At 43.7% G+C, this 19,223-nt stretch overlaps 1 protein-coding gene across 1 annotated transcript in view; it reads left to right on the top strand.

Annotated features, from left to right (window-relative positions):
* The window catches only part of LOC147899571 (phosphate transporter PHO1-like), a 117,938-nt gene that overhangs the window by 62,246 nt on the left and 36,469 nt on the right, over nt 1-19,223 (top strand). The window contains exons 9-12 of the mRNA XM_087377751.1: nt 13,001-13,105; nt 13,229-13,273; nt 13,441-13,596; nt 13,758-14,036. Of these exons, the coding sequence (XP_087233877.1) occupies nt 13,001-13,105; nt 13,229-13,273; nt 13,441-13,596; nt 13,758-14,036 (585 nt within the window). The remainder of the gene's footprint in view (nt 1-13,000; nt 13,106-13,228; nt 13,274-13,440; nt 13,597-13,757; nt 14,037-19,223) is intronic.

The following is a 19,223-nucleotide window of genomic DNA, read 5'->3' as shown; positions in this document are numbered from 1 at the left end:
AGAGGGTATGCCGCCTTGGCTCTTCTCGAGAGGCAGTGTGCACAGTCACATTTTCAGCATCCCGACACGAAGTCCTTACTTTTTGATACGCTGGTGAGACCTGCAACCATGTATGCTAGCCCCTTTTGGGCAGGAGATCTCAGTGTTGCAGATTGGAGACGAGTAGAGAGGTTACAGATCATCATGTTCTCCAGATTGATCAGAGCGAAGCCCACGGTACCGCATCAGATTACGTTCGCAAAGTTCGGAGCTACACCCCTAGTGCTAGATGCAGCATTTCAGTCAGCTACATACTTGCATAGGATCAGGGCGCTCGGAGACTCAGCAGCAGGCAGAGCACGATTACCGTGGCTAGCACTGACATCCTCGCAGATGTTAGCGGAGAGAGGTCATACTTTTTGTTGGTACCACACACTCTCCACATGGCTCACCTCGCTGGGCTTGGATATGGATAGGCTGCCACCATTTCGATACAGCATAGATGCCCCTCGCCTCCCTCTCACTCGACATGAGCTCAGTTAGGTTATCAGGGCAGATTTGTTGCAGCTACACACGTTTCGCACTTGGGTTCATCCCACGGAGCTTCCTACGAAGATGGCCACATATCGTGACCATTTTCTTAGGATTTCAAAGGATGGCTTCATCATATCCCCAAGATATATCGGCGTTCATATGTCGCACTCACTCAGGATTGCCTTGGGCCAGCTTAGGGTATCTTCCCACAGATTAGACGTTGAGGCCGGCAGGATGCGTCGTACAGCTACCGGACATAGACCCAGGCGAGAGACTAGGATATGCCCTTGTTGCACTATGGGGGAGGTGGAGACTGAGGAGCACTTTGTTTGCAGATGCCCTTTATATTATGAGATCCGTGGCAGATTTCACTGTTTATTTGGGCACGGATTTGGGTATTTTGCTACTCTTCTATTTTGCTCACTAGTTTTCCACTTGAGCTTTCAGCAAGGCCTTAGTGAGCCCTTTGCTTCAGCCCATAGCGGCTTGTATGAGTTAGTTTGGTTTTGTACTTTGTTTCATAGGCCCGCAAGGCCTCTTGATTCTGGTGGGAAAGGGCAGAGAGTAGCTGAGTGGAGAATCCAGCACAAGGAACTTGAGTACAGGATCCAGAAGAGGCAAAAGGTAGCTGAGTTGAGGTGTCCACATCCATAGAGGGGCATTGGCTGGAGAGGCTAACCACATGAGAATGAAGAGAGGGGCCAACAGGATTTCAGGGGAACTGTGTATAAGTAGCAGCAACAGAGGTTGATAAGGGAGCAAAGGGGCTCTGTGCACCTATAGCAGCAGCAGTAGAAGGAACCTGGGCTGAGGAGCCAGCCAAATCAGAAAGAACCTGGAGGGGGCCATCAAAAGATTGTGAAGAAGGGCCAGGAGGAGAAGAGGGAGTCTGGATGGAGGACCAATGTTGTTGTTCTCCTTTGCAAGAAATTAGGCAACTTGGAATGTTCATCTGAGATAAAACAATGTCGTTTGTGTCTTGAAATGTCTGCATTTAACCTTTGGTGTTCAAGGTTGTAGGCATGAATGAAGAAGTGAGGTCGTCTTTTCTCCTGTCCCACCATGAAGCAAACAGAGCATCAGTACATAAATCTTTATGATTAAATTGAAATTTATTTATAGAGATCCATATGAACCAAAGAGCATGAGCCCTTTTTTGGAACCAAGGCTCATGCCTTACTTTGCATACATCACCTAGTAAGATAGCTTTCCAATTCACAGGTTCTCCACACTCAATCTGAATGCACTTCCATACTCTTCTGACATGAGGGCAAGCAACAAATAAGTGAAACACATCCTCCATAGAGTATAGGCATCTCATACATTTGCTATCTCCCTTACCAATTCCGAGTCCTCTAAAATCAGACCACACTACTTTGTGAAGAATAAGCCAAGTAAGGCAAGACATTTTCTCAGGCACATTCCCAACCCAAATTCTGTGGGACCTGGCACAGCATTTAGCTCTATCATCTTTCAGATTCCATCTGGCATTGAGGATTCTAAATAAATCATCCATGTCAGTAGTAGGTGTTGGTATTGGCAGTAATGAGGAGCACCCTACCCAACTGAATTCTTTATGTAAGCAAAGGACAGAACCTCCTTTCCAACTAATTTCTCCCTTCCATAAGTCAATCTCCCCATTACCAGTCCCTGATGTTGGTTAGTGAGGGAAAATTCCCTTCTGATTTCATGCCATGTCTTCCATCTGAAGAGTTCTTTGTTCCACAACTTTACCCAAGATTGAATTCCCTTCGTGGTCTACAAGGGAGTGGCCTCCGGAACAGCGGTCGTCTGATCTGGTGATGGTAGAGGCCCCTTTCTGAGCAAAGTGCTCACAATCTCTGGAATGTCGAAGACTACCTAGAAAAAGCCTCTCCCCAACAAGCGAACATCTTTAAGTTGAGGGGTGAGCTGCAAGCATACAATCTCTGGCTTGCAACTTGGTGGAAGAAGATCCATAGATGCTTGCATAAAGCGTGGTAGAGCTCTCGAGCTCTACATCTTTCGTGAGCTGCTCAACTCGTCTTTTGAGAATGTGACTGTTCTTGTGGCCAATGGGAGTGGGTGAAGAGTGGGTTAGTGGTGATCCATTCGCCAATCAAGAATGGAAGGGCCAATTCACACACTTGAAAGCTCCATTCAAAAGATCCCTACTGCACGGGAAAGCTGAAGCAGAGGACAAAATTCCTCCTCTCTTTTTTTAACCTTTTTTTCTTTTTTGGAGGAGGAGAGGAGGAGGATAGGTGGAGGAGAGGAGGAGGAGAGGTGGATTAGGGGAGTAGAAGAGGAGGATAGGAGGAGAGGATGGAGGAGAGGTATAGGAGGGGAGGAGAAGAGGAGGAGGAGGCGGGAGTGGAGGAGGAAGGGAGGGGCTTGCTGCAGGAGAAGAGTCAGCCAGCAGGAGGAAGAGAGCAGCACGGGAGGGGGGGCTGCAGCGGGATGAGGCAGCAGAGTAGGAGACCGCAAGGGGGGCAGGCAGGCCCGCGGGTGGGCAGGAGAAGCCCATGGGGCAGCTTCACTTTGGGGCAAAGGAAAGTCAATGCTACTCTTCAATGACTTGCTTGACGGATTTCCATTCTGATTGCTTGATTCATGCAGATAGCTACCTGATCTGTTTAAAGCTTTGCAGCATCCAATCTAAATTCAACCCTGACAGTTAGGCAAAGGACAAAGAAGAAAAAGTTTGAAGGTTTTGCATCGCAGGCAGGCAAGCTCCACTCTAGCATGTCCTAGGTCTCCACACCTCTAGTAGACTTCACTCTAGCAATCGTCGCACAGTCAACTTTTTTCTCCTCTAGGCTTTCAGGTTCTAAGGAGTTTTGGCTTAGCTTCTGCTTAGTTTAGTTTACAGGTCCCAATCCATTTCATAGACAGTTAGTTCGTTCAGTTCAGTTCACAGTTCACAGGTCGCATTAGCACCCCATCCCAGCTTGGGCTAAACCCCTCGCTCAACTTGGGGGGCTAGTTTCAATAGAGAGGCATTTAGATTTACGTAGGCCACTATGGAGTTTCCCAATATGAAGACATTTGCCACTTTGACCCCAATAAGCAAGCCCTCGTACTCAGCCATTGCAGCCCTGTCCACACCCACCCCGTATGCAAAGATATACAAACTGAGGATCATCTCAGACCCACAGGAGGGAATTTACTATTTGCAGCAAGAAGTAAGAGAGCTCAAGCTTCAGCTTGCAGCCGTTGGAAGAAAGCTGCATAATATGGAAAGTAATGGAAAGCATGAAATCATTGTAGAGGTTATACACAAATGCAGTACATCTCGACCAGTGCCAATGCTTGTCCCTACGGTCAAGGAGATTATCACCAATCAAGTGAGATCAGTCAAGTAAGAGATGGATGTTGATGCCAACAACAAAGTAAATAGAGCGGATCTTTATGTGGAAGTAAAAGACTAGGAAGCCATATTACAAAATAAGAGGATCTTACGCATTGGGGGACTAAAAGGTGGCTGCCTTGGTTACTAGGAGGGATACATAGAAGAAGGAAAAATCACATGCCTCAGAAAGGGAATACCACAGGCTGAATAAGATGAAAATGATATAGGTTGTACCACTCAAAAGTAACACAAGTGCAGTTTAATTTCGGAGAGAGGGCAGCAAGAGTTAAGATTCTCATATAAACACAAGCTGAAGGGTACAAGGATCTGGATGTCGGAGAAGCTCACTCCGACATAGCTCAAGCAAAGGAACACTGAACTCACTAAAGTGAAGGAGGCATGTAAAGTGGGCAAGTGGGCTGTCTATCGATATGGGCAAGCATCAATAAGGGTTTTCAAATCGATATGGGCAAGTGCTATAATAACTTCAAGCTGAGATGCCATGTGCACATCTCAACTCTCTGATAAGATATAGTAGCTACTCTTTTTTATATATACTTTGTCTCGTTGGTCCTTGAGGCCTCTTGAAGACATTAAGATCTTTCTTTCTTTCTTTCTTTCTCAATCATGGCAGCCACCTTTCAGCCTCCCTAGGAATGCGCCCACACTTGTATCAGAGCAAGATTTGGGCATGAAAGGTGCTCGTGCATTGCTTCACTGTTGTACCTTCAATGGCCTACATTTCAAGGCATGATTTCAAGCCTCTCGCCTTGTTTTCTTGCACACACTGCCTTCACCCACCACTGTCTCTTGTTACTTCTCACTAGTGCCTCTCCTACTTGACGTTGTTCTTCTCGTGTCCTCGGCCTAGTTGCGATGTCATATTGTAAAGGTCAAGGATAGAGTTCTTATTCTCTCACCTCTTGTATTATTTGTTTTTAATGGAATAAATTACCACATTTTGTAAAAAAAGGATGTGGATTTTGGGAGATCTACCACCATTCACATGCATTCATGGGTGTCACCCTTCCAAATCACACGCTAGGGACGGGATGCTTGTACCATTAGCTTCGGACTTCAGGTGGCCTTTGACTCTCCTGGAGCCGCGAGCATAGTGCTCAAGGCTTGCCCTTTAGTGCTTGGTTCCAGGAAGATCTTCTTCAAGCCCTTCTATTTAAGATTCGATCTTATAGAGGAGGATAGACAAACGACTTCACTCTTCATCAGATTTTCAGGTTCTCCTTAGGTGTACCATCAACTCCTAGCCAGGATTGGAGCTATCTTTGGGCTGGTCACTAAGATCTCTCCCCTCCCTTTTGCATTAGAGGTAATTAGATTGGATGGGTTTCCTAGAGTTAGAGTCATTGTTCTAGACCCTAATATTTTTTATGACCATATCATACTCCAAAATCCTGATGGATCTCTTTTTAGGAAGATAGTCAAGATCGCGGGCAGATAGGATCAATGCCGGATATGCAAGACCTTTGGACATTTGCTAGAGATTTCCCAAATAAGAAGAAAAGGCCCAATAAATCTTTTGGTGCAGCCCATCCTGGTCCTTGACAAAGTGTTACCTTTTGGTACCTTCTACCTATCCGGTACCTGCTGTGCATCCTGCATGTGCCGCCCCCCATTTATTTGTAGTTAGAGTTGTTGTTCCTATACCACCTATAGTTCAGGAGGGCCTTGGACCTTGCTCAATCGGGTCTAGTGGTTTCTAGTTCTAGTCACGGCTAGTGATGCCCACCAACCTATTTAGATCACGGCCAACAATGCCCTAGACCTAGCCTTGGATGAGCTCATCCTTGATGTTTCTTTAGATCCTCTTTAGGCCCTGGCCTTCCGTCCAAGCAGCCCCCCTCCACTTCAGCTCTTTAGCCTTCCTTCATTGATGAGGAAAGGATGTGGCTCTTGCCTCTTAAGTTTTTTAATACGCAGGGATTTTGCACACTTCTGCACCATGCTTAGCTTGGAGAAACTCCTCTCCTTTGGCTGATTTTAGAGAGGTAGAGTTTGTATCCTCTACCATTGGTGACATAGTTCTTGGTTTTCCTATTGATAGGGCGACATATTCCATAGGTATGAAGGATCTTTCCTTTGTGGGTTTTCCTCCTCTCCACTACTCTAGAAGATCTTCTACTCAAGAGGAAGTTGTTTCCAACACTAGATCTAGTAAGGTTTTCCAGCCTAATTTCTCCCGCTAATGAGGATTGTTAGCTGGAAGATTCAGGGCCTTGCTGGTGTACCACATTGCTACCGAAGGCAGCCTATTCATAATCAACTTCATCTTGATGTCACTAGGGGATCTATTGACATTCTTTTTATTTAGGAACACAAGCAGGATGCTAGAGATTGTGCAAAGTCAAGTAAAATGCTTCTTGGTCATACCTTCTAGTCACTTGCTTTGGAACTAGGGGAGCAAATTACATATCGGTTTCAAATTCCTTTCTTCCCCTTGTGGTCAACCATGGTATTATTACTGTTGGGATATATCAAGGTGTATGCCTCAGGCACACCTTGGTTTCTATGTGTGAGTGCTAGAGGCACAGTTAGGTGCCCATAAGCACAGTTAGGTGGTGGTAAGCCACATAGGATGATTGAGAGAATCTAGGAGCAGATTGAGGAGATGATTGTGGAGCTCTGAAGTCATCAGTGATGTCAGTGAGCATGTAAGAGGTGCCTACATAAGGACCTCACTCTTCTTCATTCTATATGCAAGTATTCTGAATTTTTGTCCACTCTACTCTTTCTTTTCAGTTTACCAACATGGTATCAGAGCCATTTGATCCCCCTTGATCCCATTTCTGCCACATCATCATCTTCTTCTCCACCTTCTTCTTCACCATCTCTTCCTCTTCTTCCCAAAACTTGCTTAAGCCTGTTCTCCCCCGTTTCTCTGCCATTCTCCACGCCCTTCCTGCTGGAGATACACCTCGAAGGGGCGAACCCCTGGCTGCAAGGAATTGAAGAATCACTGCCTCTACTCGTCACCATTTCACGCAGATCGTCGACCCTTCTTCCTGCGTTTTCTCTGAGAATGCTCCATGCTTCTCTAATTCCTCTGAAAAAGCTTCTCCATACCTAGAGCTATCCTGTGCTGAAATCTGAGCAGCAATGGCTGCATATTCAAGCTGAAAACAGAGAAAAACCAGTCGAAAATGGAGAGACAAGCTATGGCGCCTTGACGCGATTTTGCGCCCCTTCTCCTCAGTGGACCTTCTGTGGTATATAAGCTTTCTTTTGCCTCAGAAACCCCCTTTTCCTTTGCTCTGAAGAGTGAGATACAAGCCCTCCAAGTTCAGTCCTTTGATTTTTGACAATTTTGACAAGTTTTTGAAAGTGATGCTACATAAGATGCTACTCTAGCATTTCTGAGTTTTTGAAGTTTTCAATAACATCAGTACAACTGTGGCTTCAGCTTTGCTTCGAGTTGCTATACCTGGTTTTGATTGGAAAGCTTTCATCTTAGCCACCTCTGTGAAGCATATAAGAAAAAGCATCATTTATTGAAATTTGGTCACAAGACTTTGCTACATTAAATGCTTATATTTTGAAGCATTTCAGTTGTTATTCTAAGCCTTGTAAGAGAGAAGACACTGACCAATACCTGGGTTAGACCCTCTCATGGCTTGCTTATGCAAAATATGTGAAAAGCCTAAACATAAAGCAATGTCTTGTTATGCTACAAAGGAAGAAAATGCCAACATGGCTTCCTTGTTAAAGATTGCCAAGATAATGGTTGCCAAAAAGGAAGCAACTTCAAAGACAAAAAATGCCAATCTACTTTCAGTTGATGTGCCTCCACAAGATGAGGCATCCTTTGAAGATTATGCATTTTAAATCATCTCATGTAAACACCTCTAGTCACCTTATGATGTAGGCCATGTGTATGTGTTTTGCTCCATGGTACCTCCTGCAGACATTGTGTGCATGTACATGCAGGGGAGATAACCATTGGAAGGTCTTTTGTATCCCTTTTGTTTACCTTACACCCATGGGAACCCTTGCTAGCTTGAGATCCTAGCCATTGATAGATCCATGACCACCATGAGATGGCATGAGACACCTTGTGCTAGCTGTATCCTTGACATAGCCTGAGGCATTCCCTTGAGGGGGGGTTTGTTGGGATATATCAAGGTGTATGCCTCAGGCACACCTTGGTTTCTATGTGTGAGTGCTAGAGGCACAGTTAGGTGGTGGTAAGCCACATAGGATGATTGAGAGAATCTAGGAGCAGATTGAGGAGATGATTGTGGAGCTCTAAAGTCATCAGTGATGTTAGTGAGCATGTAAGAGGTGCCTACATTGAATTTGTGTCCACTCTACTCTTTCTTTTCAGTTTACCAACAATTACACCCTCTAGAGCACATTGGATCATATTGTTGACTGGTTGGTCTTTTCAACCCTTATGCCCCCAATAAATGGGGGGATTGTGTCCTTTTGTGGAAGGAACTTCTCTCTTGGGCCCCTATTGCAGACTCATGGATCATTGGAGGTGACTTCAATATGCCCTCAATTAAAAGGGAGGAAGACAAGGTGGCATTCAATCACTGGAGAGAGCAGCTTGGGATGCTTCTTTTCCAATTTAGTGTTAGAGATGCTTGGACTGATGATGCCTTTCACACTTTGCCTCATTCGCTTCTATTCGCGTGCTTGAACAGGAGATTGGAGGTGCCCACCCATGCATGTATAGATAGACTTTATGTTGATGATTGAGCACTAGACAGAGGTGGCTTGGTATGCTTCACACCAATGGTTTCAACCTCAGATCTCTCTCTGGTGGTTATGATGATTTTTGAGTATCATTTGAGGCACCGCTCTGCCAGTATTAGGATTCCCGATGCCTTGTATGCAAAGGAGGGCCTCAGAGAATGTTTAACACATTTGGGTGTCTCATTTGCAGGGTGGAGTGCAATCTTCTTCACATGTGCCAGCAACCCTCTCGAGTATTAGTGATCTTTATCATACTATCGCTAGTACCAAAAGACATGAGATTCTCAGACGGGAGATTTGCCTCAGATAGTAGTTAGCAGCCAAAAATGCTTAGGCCATGCACAAAGCCCGTTTGGATATCATGGATGACATTTGCAAGAAAGGGCTGCAAATGCAGACTGATAGCTTTGGCCAATATCTTATAAAAAGTGCCCAAAAGAGTGTTTAGACTCCATTGAGAGATCAAATTTCTACAACCCCCTTTGGGATAAGATGAATGAGACCCTCTATACGTGAATCAAGCATAGTACCCGAGTCCCAAATGCCCTGCAGGGCTGAGGTAACATGGTCCCCAAGAGGGTGTGAACCCATCTGAGCCCTGGCACTTGCCCTTGTGGAGGGCAAAAAGTACAATCCTAAATTCTAGATTGGTGAAAGGTGCATCAAGTGATACTCTCATGTCTGGTTTCTGGAATACCCTTGCCAAACTCTATATCTGGCAAATTGGTCATGATATGTTTGAAAGGAGGCATAAAAATCTGTAGCTATGTGTAAGAACTAACTACAAAACCCTGTCTAAGTTAATAAGATGAGAAACAATTTCTCCATCAAGAATTGACTACAAAACCCCGTCTAAGTTAAGAAGCTGAGAAACAATTTCTCCACCATATCTCGGGCTCTCGGGCCAAGACTAGAGAATTTATTGACTCTTCCTCCCATTGGAATCCAAAATGATTCCCATGCCTGAAAGGCATACTCAGCTCTTTGATCTAACAAAACCTACTGATGAGCCCTTGCTGCAGCAAGGTTCTCCTGAATCCAAGCATCTGTAGGCCATTTGTGCTCTTCCCTCTGCAAGATGAGAATTCAAGCATTTGTAGGCCATTTGTGCTCTTCCCTTTGCAGGATGAGGAGCTCTTGCATAGTGAGCTTGTTGCTGATGACACTACTAGCATTTTGGCTGCCATTCCTCAGAATCTCACTTCTTTCAGGGTAGCCTTGGATTTATATTGTTCTACAGCAGTAGCAAGTGCATATGCAGGATTGAGAACCACCTTGGCAGATGTGATACCCCTACCCATTCCAGGGATTGAACCAAAAGTGTGGGTGCCACGGTGACATACGGTGGTGAGGCTGATGAGACAACGCCTCCTGTAAAGGACCACAATGGTGAAGTGACTACTATAGAAGGAGTGTATACAAATGGTACTGCATATGCGGAAGGCCCCGGTGTGGCAGAAGCTAACAATGAGAACATAGAAGATGTGGGGATTAGAGAAGATGCAAGAGCTGTTGGAAGAGAGAGGGATGGAGTCGAAGGATGGGTAGGTAGTAGGGAAGGAGAGAGATATTGGAAAAGGCGGCATAGAAGTAGATGAGAGAGGAGGTAGAACATTCACAGAAGGTAAGGACATGACTGGGCCAAAATGAGTGCCCACAGGTGGGATGGCTGTATAAGCAAGACTTGACAGGAACCATGAGTTCTGCATAACAGATGAGCTAGCGGCTTGTCTAGCTTGAACAACAGATGTCGAGTCCGATGCAGGAGGAGTCACCACACCCATAGAAGTGGTTGTTGATGAAGACATCGTTGCAAGAGGATAAGGGGGCTGTCTTGACCTTGATGAGCTCCTGACAAGCCTTCGTCGTTCGTGTGCTTGTAGGTTCTCCTTGCTCTTTGCATCCTACAATTTGTACACCCTCCTTGCTGTGTACTCTCATCCACTCTTCCAACTCATCAATAAAGAGGCCGAAAGGGGCTGGTGAGAGGGGACAGCCTTGCTGAACCCCTATATCACGGCTTATGACAGCTGTTCACTTTTCGCTTGATCCATCCACTAAGGGCTGTGCTAACTCTTCTAGAACTCTCTCATATAGTTGGTATGTGGCCTCTTGGAGTTCTTGAGGAACTTGTAGCTTCTTCTCACGTGGTACTGTATCGAAGGCTTTCTTGAAATCTACAAAGCAACAGTAGACCACTTCGTTCTTAGGTTTGGATCCTTCTCTTGCAGCCCTTATGGAGACCAAGTGATCACCCATCAAATGCTTGGGATGGTGCCCTGAATCCCTATTCCTCTGCCCTTTTGCTGATTTTTTGCTGAAGTATAGTGCCATAGAGCATTGCCATTAGACTGCTCACTGTGATTGTCCAATAATTCTTTGCCATCTTACTATCTCCCCCTTCATGGATCGGTACAATCCTACTAAGCTACCATTCTGAGGGGAACCCGTCGTCTAGAGTCATATTCATAACCTTGGTAAGCATTTCTTTGTCTTCTCTCCTCCCCATGTTGTATAGCGTGAGTTTTTCCCATAATGCAGGAGGGGGTCTTCTTGGGATGTGGGGAAGCGTGGAGGAGGAAAATAAGGTAGACAGTGCAAGAGAGGGGGGCTTGAGAGAAGCTAATGGTCAATTGTGAGTGAATTGTAGAGGAAGATGAGGATAGGGCAGAATCTAACTAATCTAACCTATTATAGTGTAGTCGTGTTAAGCTACTACCAGAGTGGGTAAGGCCTTGGGGAAGGAGGGCAATCCATCCCCAATGTAGGGTCTTAAACAATGTCTAAGCCGAGAGCTAAGGATTAATCGTGGAAAATAATATGGGATAAACTCAAGGAGTAAAGACCAAGTCAAGATCTTTATTCTCTAAATGAAGCTCCTTTAAATGCAATGCATGGCCACTCCTCTGAGGCCTCTCCACAACCCATCATATGCAAGGTATCTTCTTCCATGCCGCATGGGTCTCTCCTCCTCAATCCCCATGTAGGCCTTTTCTACTGCAATCTACAAAAATTCCTACCAGAATGGTCTACAATGAGTGCTTTTGCCTACCACGAATGCTATGGTCTGAAATAGTCTTGATATGGGGTTCTTATGCTGCTAGCCTCTTCCCAATCACTTATTTTCTCCTCAAATTAGTGCCATACAGTTTAGCCTGATAGTAGGATAGGACCAATACAAAGTAAAAGTAAAGGCAAGTAGATGAAGAAGAAGCGAAGGGACCATGAAGAAGAGACAAGCCTCCACATATAGAAGTCACCTTAAAGCAAAGAGCTTTCTTTTTTTAAAGAGAACAGCCACAACCAGACAGGAGGTGCAGCATGAGGGAGCTAGATACTTTGAAGGGAGATGGCAACCTAAAGAGAAAGGAGGGTGATTCGCTAACTTAACAACTCGAGATTGGATTCTTGTTAAGGTGAGAGGGGGAGCCCCTCCCCAGCTGAGGATAAGCAAATGTAGAGGTTAGGTGATGGAACGGGAAAGATAATTGCAAGATTAAAGCTGAGGGAATTCTTTTATTCATTTCACCCCAAGGCATCCTTTTTTATACACTCCATAATCCCTCTCTAAACCAGAACTCTAACCCTATTTGTTTCTATATTTGAACAGTATTTCTCTGCCATGTGTTGATGAAAATCCTATCTCACTACATTTTAGATGGAGCACCAACATATGTTCTACAGCCTCTACGAAATGGTTGCATCACCAATGAGGAGAACAGATTTTGTTGATGTGGCTAAGTGAAGATGTGATAGATTCACACCTTCAGATGACTCTTCTTTCTCTTTCTTGAGGAACGGAAACTTGCAGCTGTTCAATTAAGGTAGACACCTTAAAGGAAATACATTCTTTCTTTAATGGCCATATTCACGAGTCCAACAGCAAAATTGAATTTTTCTTAGCTTGGAATGGGGGATGGAGGTTACAAATGTTGAAGAGGTCTGAATAGATTCAATATGTGATTATAGTATCCTGGTTTAATGTCAGAATGAATTATGCCTGATTCCTTGTATACACTGACCCCAACTTTTCCTGTTAATGGTTGAACAAATTGCATTCGGATGTTGGACCAAAGTAGTCAATTTGGTGTGGCGTTCTAATTTGATGTTCTTTCTATGATTTCTTACTTTAGAGAAACAAAATTTGTGGAAACTTAGATACAATTAGAACCAGAAGCTCAGTTATCCAGTCAAGTTTCATGTAATCTTTCAGAATTTATCCCCAAACAAAGATGCACGTGTAAACAATTTGTTTTGTTTACCAGCGCAAAAACATACATACACATATTAACGTTAATGCTCAGGCCTTTTCACTAGATATTGTGCTTGTTGTCACATTAGAAGAAATATGATTATAGGATATTGCATGCCTTTACACAGCAGAAATTTTAATAACATCATATGCCTAAATGGTTATCTTTTGTGGTATGAGAGCAAGGACAGGTGTTTGCACTTCTTCTTTTGTGTCCTATCAATGTATGCTACCGATCAAGCCGCCATTTCTTCTTGTGCTCAATGAAACACATCATTCTTTCACCCTTGTACAAGGTATACTTATGCTTTGCTTGTTCCAATGGGCTTTTATAAGACACTGGGGAAATTATCATGCATAGTGACATCATCGTGTCAAACACTGACTGATATAATTGTACTCATGCTGTGATCTTGTAGGTTGTCATGGCTGATTTTTTTCTTGCAGATCAACTCACAAGCCAGGTTTGATATCCCTATGTTCTTTTCTCCCATTTCCCTCCCAAAAGGAAAATGTCCTTGTATGAAACATAGCATATCCTATAATCTCTCTTTATATGTAATTTTGCACTCTGAATAAAGCATTTTGTAAAAAATAAATATTTGACATACATCCAAATCCCTCTTTGCAGGTGTATTTGTTCAGGAATGCAGAATATGTCATGTGCTACTACATTATGGGTCACTTAAAGATTCATAGTGATGTTTCTTGCAACAGTAATAACCATAATTTTGAGGCCTTTTCATACTTATTCTCCTTTCTTCCATATTGGTGGCGTCTGATGCAGGTATTAAAATCTCGTGTCTTTGATAAAAAACCTTTGATTTTATTTAATTTCATGTGTTATGAGATTAGTGTTATTCTGTAAAATAAGGGACCATGTTGCATATTTCATCTTGCCTTCACATTGTGTTTTTCTATTATTATAACAAATTGCATTGGAAATAGTGCCTTAGGAGGTGGATTGATGAACGTGACAAAGTACACCTGGCAAATGGTGCAAAATACCTTTCGGCAATGATTGCTGCTGGGATGAGCTTAAGCTACAAGAACAACAGGACAAAATGGTGGATGGCAATGTTTGTTATATCCTCGACTCTAGCAACATGCTATCAGTTATACTGGGATATAGTTGTTGACTGGGGACTTTTGCACATCAAATCCAAGAATTTCCTGCTGCGTGACCAACTTGTTTTGGAAAATAAAAAAGTGTACTTTGTCTCTATGGTATGAAAAATTCTCCTTATGGCAATGATTAGAAGGCGTTAGTTCTTTTTTCAAAACAAAAAACATGCATTATGGTTGTACTTTCAGACCGTCCCTGCAGGTTAAGGTATTCTCCTTATTCAAAGCATTCCTTGCATAAATAGCTTCAAGTTTGACAAATGCCAAATTCTTGGAAAAAATTGATGCATCACAACTCTAAATTACAAATATACACGAGGGGAAGTACCAAGAGAGGGACCGTTTGTCATAAGGATAAGATAAGGATAAGCCATGTGAGGGATTTCCAAGAGTGGAAAAACAAGAGGACAGGAATGCCAAGCCCTAATAACACCGAACTTGATGTACCTCCAAACATATTGTACACCATGTCCATGGTAAGGAGCTTAGATTCTTTCCTTCCAATTATAATATCTTGTTTAGAACCTATTTTAGCATCGTCCGCAACACAAACTGTTGTCTGAAGTACTCTTGATTGTCATCCCCAAATGGAAAGACGGATCTGCCTAGAGACATTCCCTTTGTTCTTGTAGAGGAGGTGCAAGGTCATGAACACCTTTCCCTTACTTCTTTTGGTTCCACACTGAGGTTTTTATGAACCACATACACCTAGGACCTCAATAGCCTCATGTTTTCATATTTTCAATGCTAGAGACACATGCAACATGTTGTCCAAAGTCAATGTCCTTTTTAGAGATAGACAATACACATTCCATATCCTGATCTTGAGGGTATTTGTCCCTCTGATTTGTGTTCCAGCAGCCTTTTATTCTTGGTCTACACCATTGTTTTTTAAGGCACATGGTGGAGAGAGGGGAGAGAGAGGGTAGGCTAGGGAGAGAGGAAGTGATACTCAAAAGGAGACATAATGAAAATGACTAGAGCAATGAACAAAAATGAGAGTACTCACATGTAGACCAAAGAGCTTGTACCTTGATACTTGATCGATTTGACATAGACAAGTACAGCTCTTATATAAGAGCACACACACACATATGAACACCTATGCATATGGGATAACTCCCAATATGACACGTGGCATCCATAGGACACACTAGACTAAAACTCACACTAGAACACACCAAATTGACTCAACTTGGCTTCATATGAAGGTGACAGACTACTGGAATGGAACCAAGGACAGAACATGACAGTGATAGGACTACTAAACTGTGCAATGTCTGAACTAGACATGGCTCTCATGCTAACTCAGAGGCTGAAGTATGAGCATGGTTCAAAGGTCAGACTGAGCACTCACATGGCTTTACGTCCCAAACATGACTCAAAGGCTCATGTCTCAGCATGGATGTATGAACAACTGAGAGGTCTAGAAGACGTGATAACTAGTCCCTATCAATGCCAATACATGGCTCACACAGTACATCCCCCTCTTGACTCCAGGGACTAACTAGAAACATGGAGTCACACACCCTAAAAGAAATACATCATTTTAGGAGGACAATACAAGGCAGAGGACCTTTATTGACTCGTCAAACATTCATTTTAGAGGGACTACTCAAGGCAGAGAACCTTTAACTCAAACATATAAAAAAATATAAAAGATTTAATTCATTTTATGCATAGCAAGGGCAAAGAACCCATGAGCCCAAAGTAGCTACCGCACAAGAGTGTGCACATCCTGATGTAAAGAGGTATGTCGGTGAAGAACTAGATGAGGATGCCCTCGAATGATGTGTCAATAACGGCCATAGGAGCAGCTACCAAGGGAGATCACGTTATGACTCTCAATGTGCCAATCGGTGAGTCACCAAATGTTCAAGGAGAGGCTCAAATTCGAGCAATTATGCCCAAAGAAGGCAAAATGCCTAAATGAGTGTACAAAATTAGAATGAGTTTACATGAATTTGAAGAAAGTCCCAAATAAATTTACATGTTGGAAGTTTCAATGACGCTCAAGAAAGATGCCTAGTTGGAGAAGCAAATTGTGGGCAGCTCAAATTAATTTCGTGACCACCAACGGGAGCCTGAATGAAGACGGAATCAGATGACGTAGCAATCGAGGCTATAAGCAGCTGCAAATGGCTCAAAAATTGAGGGCAGGGGCGGCTGCAAGTGGCACTGCAATCGAGGTGGTGGCAGTCCCAAGGGCAACCAGCAATGGCGGGTGTGTCACATCAGTACGGGCATGCCGGAACTATCTTTACTGTATGGAACAGTCCATATAGCCTGTACGGCAGTTTGGTGCGGCGCAGCAGGAGCAGATAGCAGTCCCAAGGCAGTACGGATCAGTCCGTACGGACTGTACCGCCTGTTTGCAGTGGGCCGGAGTAGTTGGAAGCGAGGCTACTAAGGCGGTTAATGGTGAGGCAAAGAAGAGGCCGTTGGCGAGGCATTTCAGGCTGAAGAAGGGGTAGTTGATGGCGAGGTTGATCAGCTCCAAGTCAGCTCAAAAGATGAGGCTAAGGAGTGGAAGGGAGCTCAATCATGGAGGAGATAGGACCTTCCATTTGTGGGCTTCTCTCATCCTCTAGGTAGAGCAAGAAGAAGGGGAAGGTAGGAAGGGAGGCTCTGATACCACATGAAGGCACATGGTGGAGAGAGGGAGAGAGCGAGGGTAGGCTAGGGAGAGAGTAAGTGATACTCAAAAGGAGACATAATGAAATGGAAATTAAATGACTAGAGCAATGAACGAAAATGAGAGTACTCACATGTAGACCAAAGAGCTTGTACCTTAATACTTGATCAATTTGACACTAAACAAGTACAGCTCTTATATAAGAGTACACACACACATATGAACACATATGCATATGGGATAGCTCCCAATATGACACGTGGCATCCATAGGACACACTAGACTAGAACTCACACTAGAACACACTAGAACACACCAAACATACTCAACTTGGCTTCATATTCTAACACAAAGTAGGAGGGAAAGATGGCCCTCACCAAGGATGGAAAAACTGTTAGAATATGAAGCCAAGCTGAGTCAGTTTAGTGTGTTCTAGTGTGTTCCAGTGTGAGTTCTAGTCTAGTGTGTCCTATGGATGCCACGTGTCATATTGGGAGTTATCCCATATGCATTGGTGTTCATATATGTGGTGTGCTCAATATAAGAGCTATACTTGTCTAGTGTCAAATGAATCAAGTATCAAGCTACAAGCTCTTTGGTCTACATGTGAGTACTTTCATTTGTTCATTGCTTAGTCATTTCATTTCCATTTCATTATGTCTTTCTTTGAGTATTATCATCTCTCTCCCTAGCGTATTTTCTCTCTCTCCTTCTCCACCATGTGCCTTCATGTGGTATCAGAGGCTCCTTTCCACTTTCCCCTTCTTCTTGCTCTAATTAGAAGATGAGAGAAGCCCGCAAATGGAAGCTTCCCTCTCCTCCAAGGTAGAGCCTCCCTTCCCTTAGCCTCACCTTCAGGAGCTGTTGGAGCTACATCAGTTGTTCCGTTAGCCTCGCCATGGTTCCTCGCCATCACTACCCCTTCAGCTCCAAATGCCTTGCCAAGAGCTGCTTCTTTAGCCTCACCAGCAGCTGCAAATCAGGCCGTACAGTCTGTTGTACAGCCAGCCCGAACAACCTACCCGTACGCCCGCCATTGCTGCTCGTTGCCTTTGGGATGTGTGCCATTGCTGCTCTCTGCCTCTTCTCGTCCAAATGAGCAGAACTATCCTCACTTTTTGTTGCTCCATCTCTCTCATGATGAAGTCTCTTTCCTCCACCTCTTTGCTTGTGGAGAAGTTCAAGGGACAAGGCTTTCCTACTTGGCAAACGAAGGTGCGGTTGCTTCTCATGAAGGAAGGAATATGGGACGTCATTGCAATTGATGCCATTCTAATGGATTATCAACAACTCTAATTTTGGAAGCAACAAAATGGCAAAGCTATTGCTCTCCTTGGGCTATGCTTGGCAGATTCTCTCATTCATCACATCGACTTTAAATCCAAAGCTAAGGAGATCTAGCACCGATTGGAGAGCCTATTTGGTAACAAGGTTAATAACTTCAAAGTTTTTCTGAAATTAAAGTTTTATGAGCTGAAAATGCAAGAAAATGAAGAGCTAGGTGGTCATCTCTCCAACTTTCACTCTCTTGTTCAACAATTGTCAAGTTTGAAGTGCCCTCCAGATGATGAGGACAAGATGGCTGACCTAATCAAAAGTATGCAAGGTATTTCTCGATTTGAGCAAACCATTGAGGTTCTACGACTTGTAGCTACCACATTTGAGGATTTGGTTGCTCTTCTTATTGAGAAAGACCGCGAGAACAGGAATCTACTCCTACATTCGGCACTGAAGAAGCTCTTATTTCTATGAGCAAATGGCAAGCCAATAAGAATATCATATGCAGATATTGCAAATGAAAGGGTCATATTGAAGCATACTGCTTCAAGGAGGAGAAAGAACAAGAACGACACCATGCTAGTCTTGTTTCTGCTGATACACCAGAGGAGATTTCAAATCTCAACCACGCACTCATTGGCCATGTCACCCTCATTGAGGATGACAACCCATATGTATTCGTATTTCTCTTATGTAATAAAGGTTCTTTGCCTTGAGTAGTCACTCTAAAATGAATGTTTGAAGAGTCAATAAAGGTCCTCTGCCTTGGATAGTCCTCCTAAAATGATGTATTTCTTTTATATTTATGGTGTGTGGCTCCATGCTCCTAGTTAGTCCCTGGAGTCAAGAGGGGGATGTACCATGGGAACCATGTATTGGCATTGATAGGGTCTAGATATCAGGCCTGGTATATGAGTTATTGGATGTTGGTGCATTGCTTTTCTAGACCCCTGAGTTGGTCATGCATCCATGCTGAGACATAAGCCTCTGAGTCAAGTTTGGGATGTAAAGCCATGTGAGTGCTCAGTTCGACCTCTGAACCATGCTCAAACTTCAAGCTCTGAGTTAGCATGAGAGCCATGTCTAGTTCAGACATTGCACAGAGTAGTAGATAACGGCATTGTCATGTTCTATCCTTGGTTCCATTCCAGTAGTCTCTCAGATTGCCTTCATGGGGGGGTGTTAGAGTATGAACCCAAGTTGAGTCAGTTTGGTGTGTTCTAGTGTGTTCTAGTGTGAGTTCTAGTCTAGTATGTCCTATGGATGCCACGTGTCACATTGGGAGTTATCCCATATGCATTGGTGGTCATAGGTGTGTGTGTGCTCTTATATAAGAGCTGTACTTGTCTAGTGTCAAATGAATCAAGTATCAAGCT

The sequence above is a fragment of the Dipteris shenzhenensis genome, chromosome 8 (genome assembly GCF_047967505.1).
Source record: "Dipteris shenzhenensis isolate YYH24624 ecotype China chromosome 8, Dip_SZ_1.0, whole genome shotgun sequence".
In the NCBI taxonomy this organism is placed as follows: domain Eukaryota; kingdom Viridiplantae; phylum Streptophyta; class Polypodiopsida; order Gleicheniales; family Dipteridaceae; genus Dipteris; species Dipteris shenzhenensis.
Note: the sequence above shows the minus strand (reverse complement) of the source record. Positions and strands in the feature narration are given on the sequence as shown.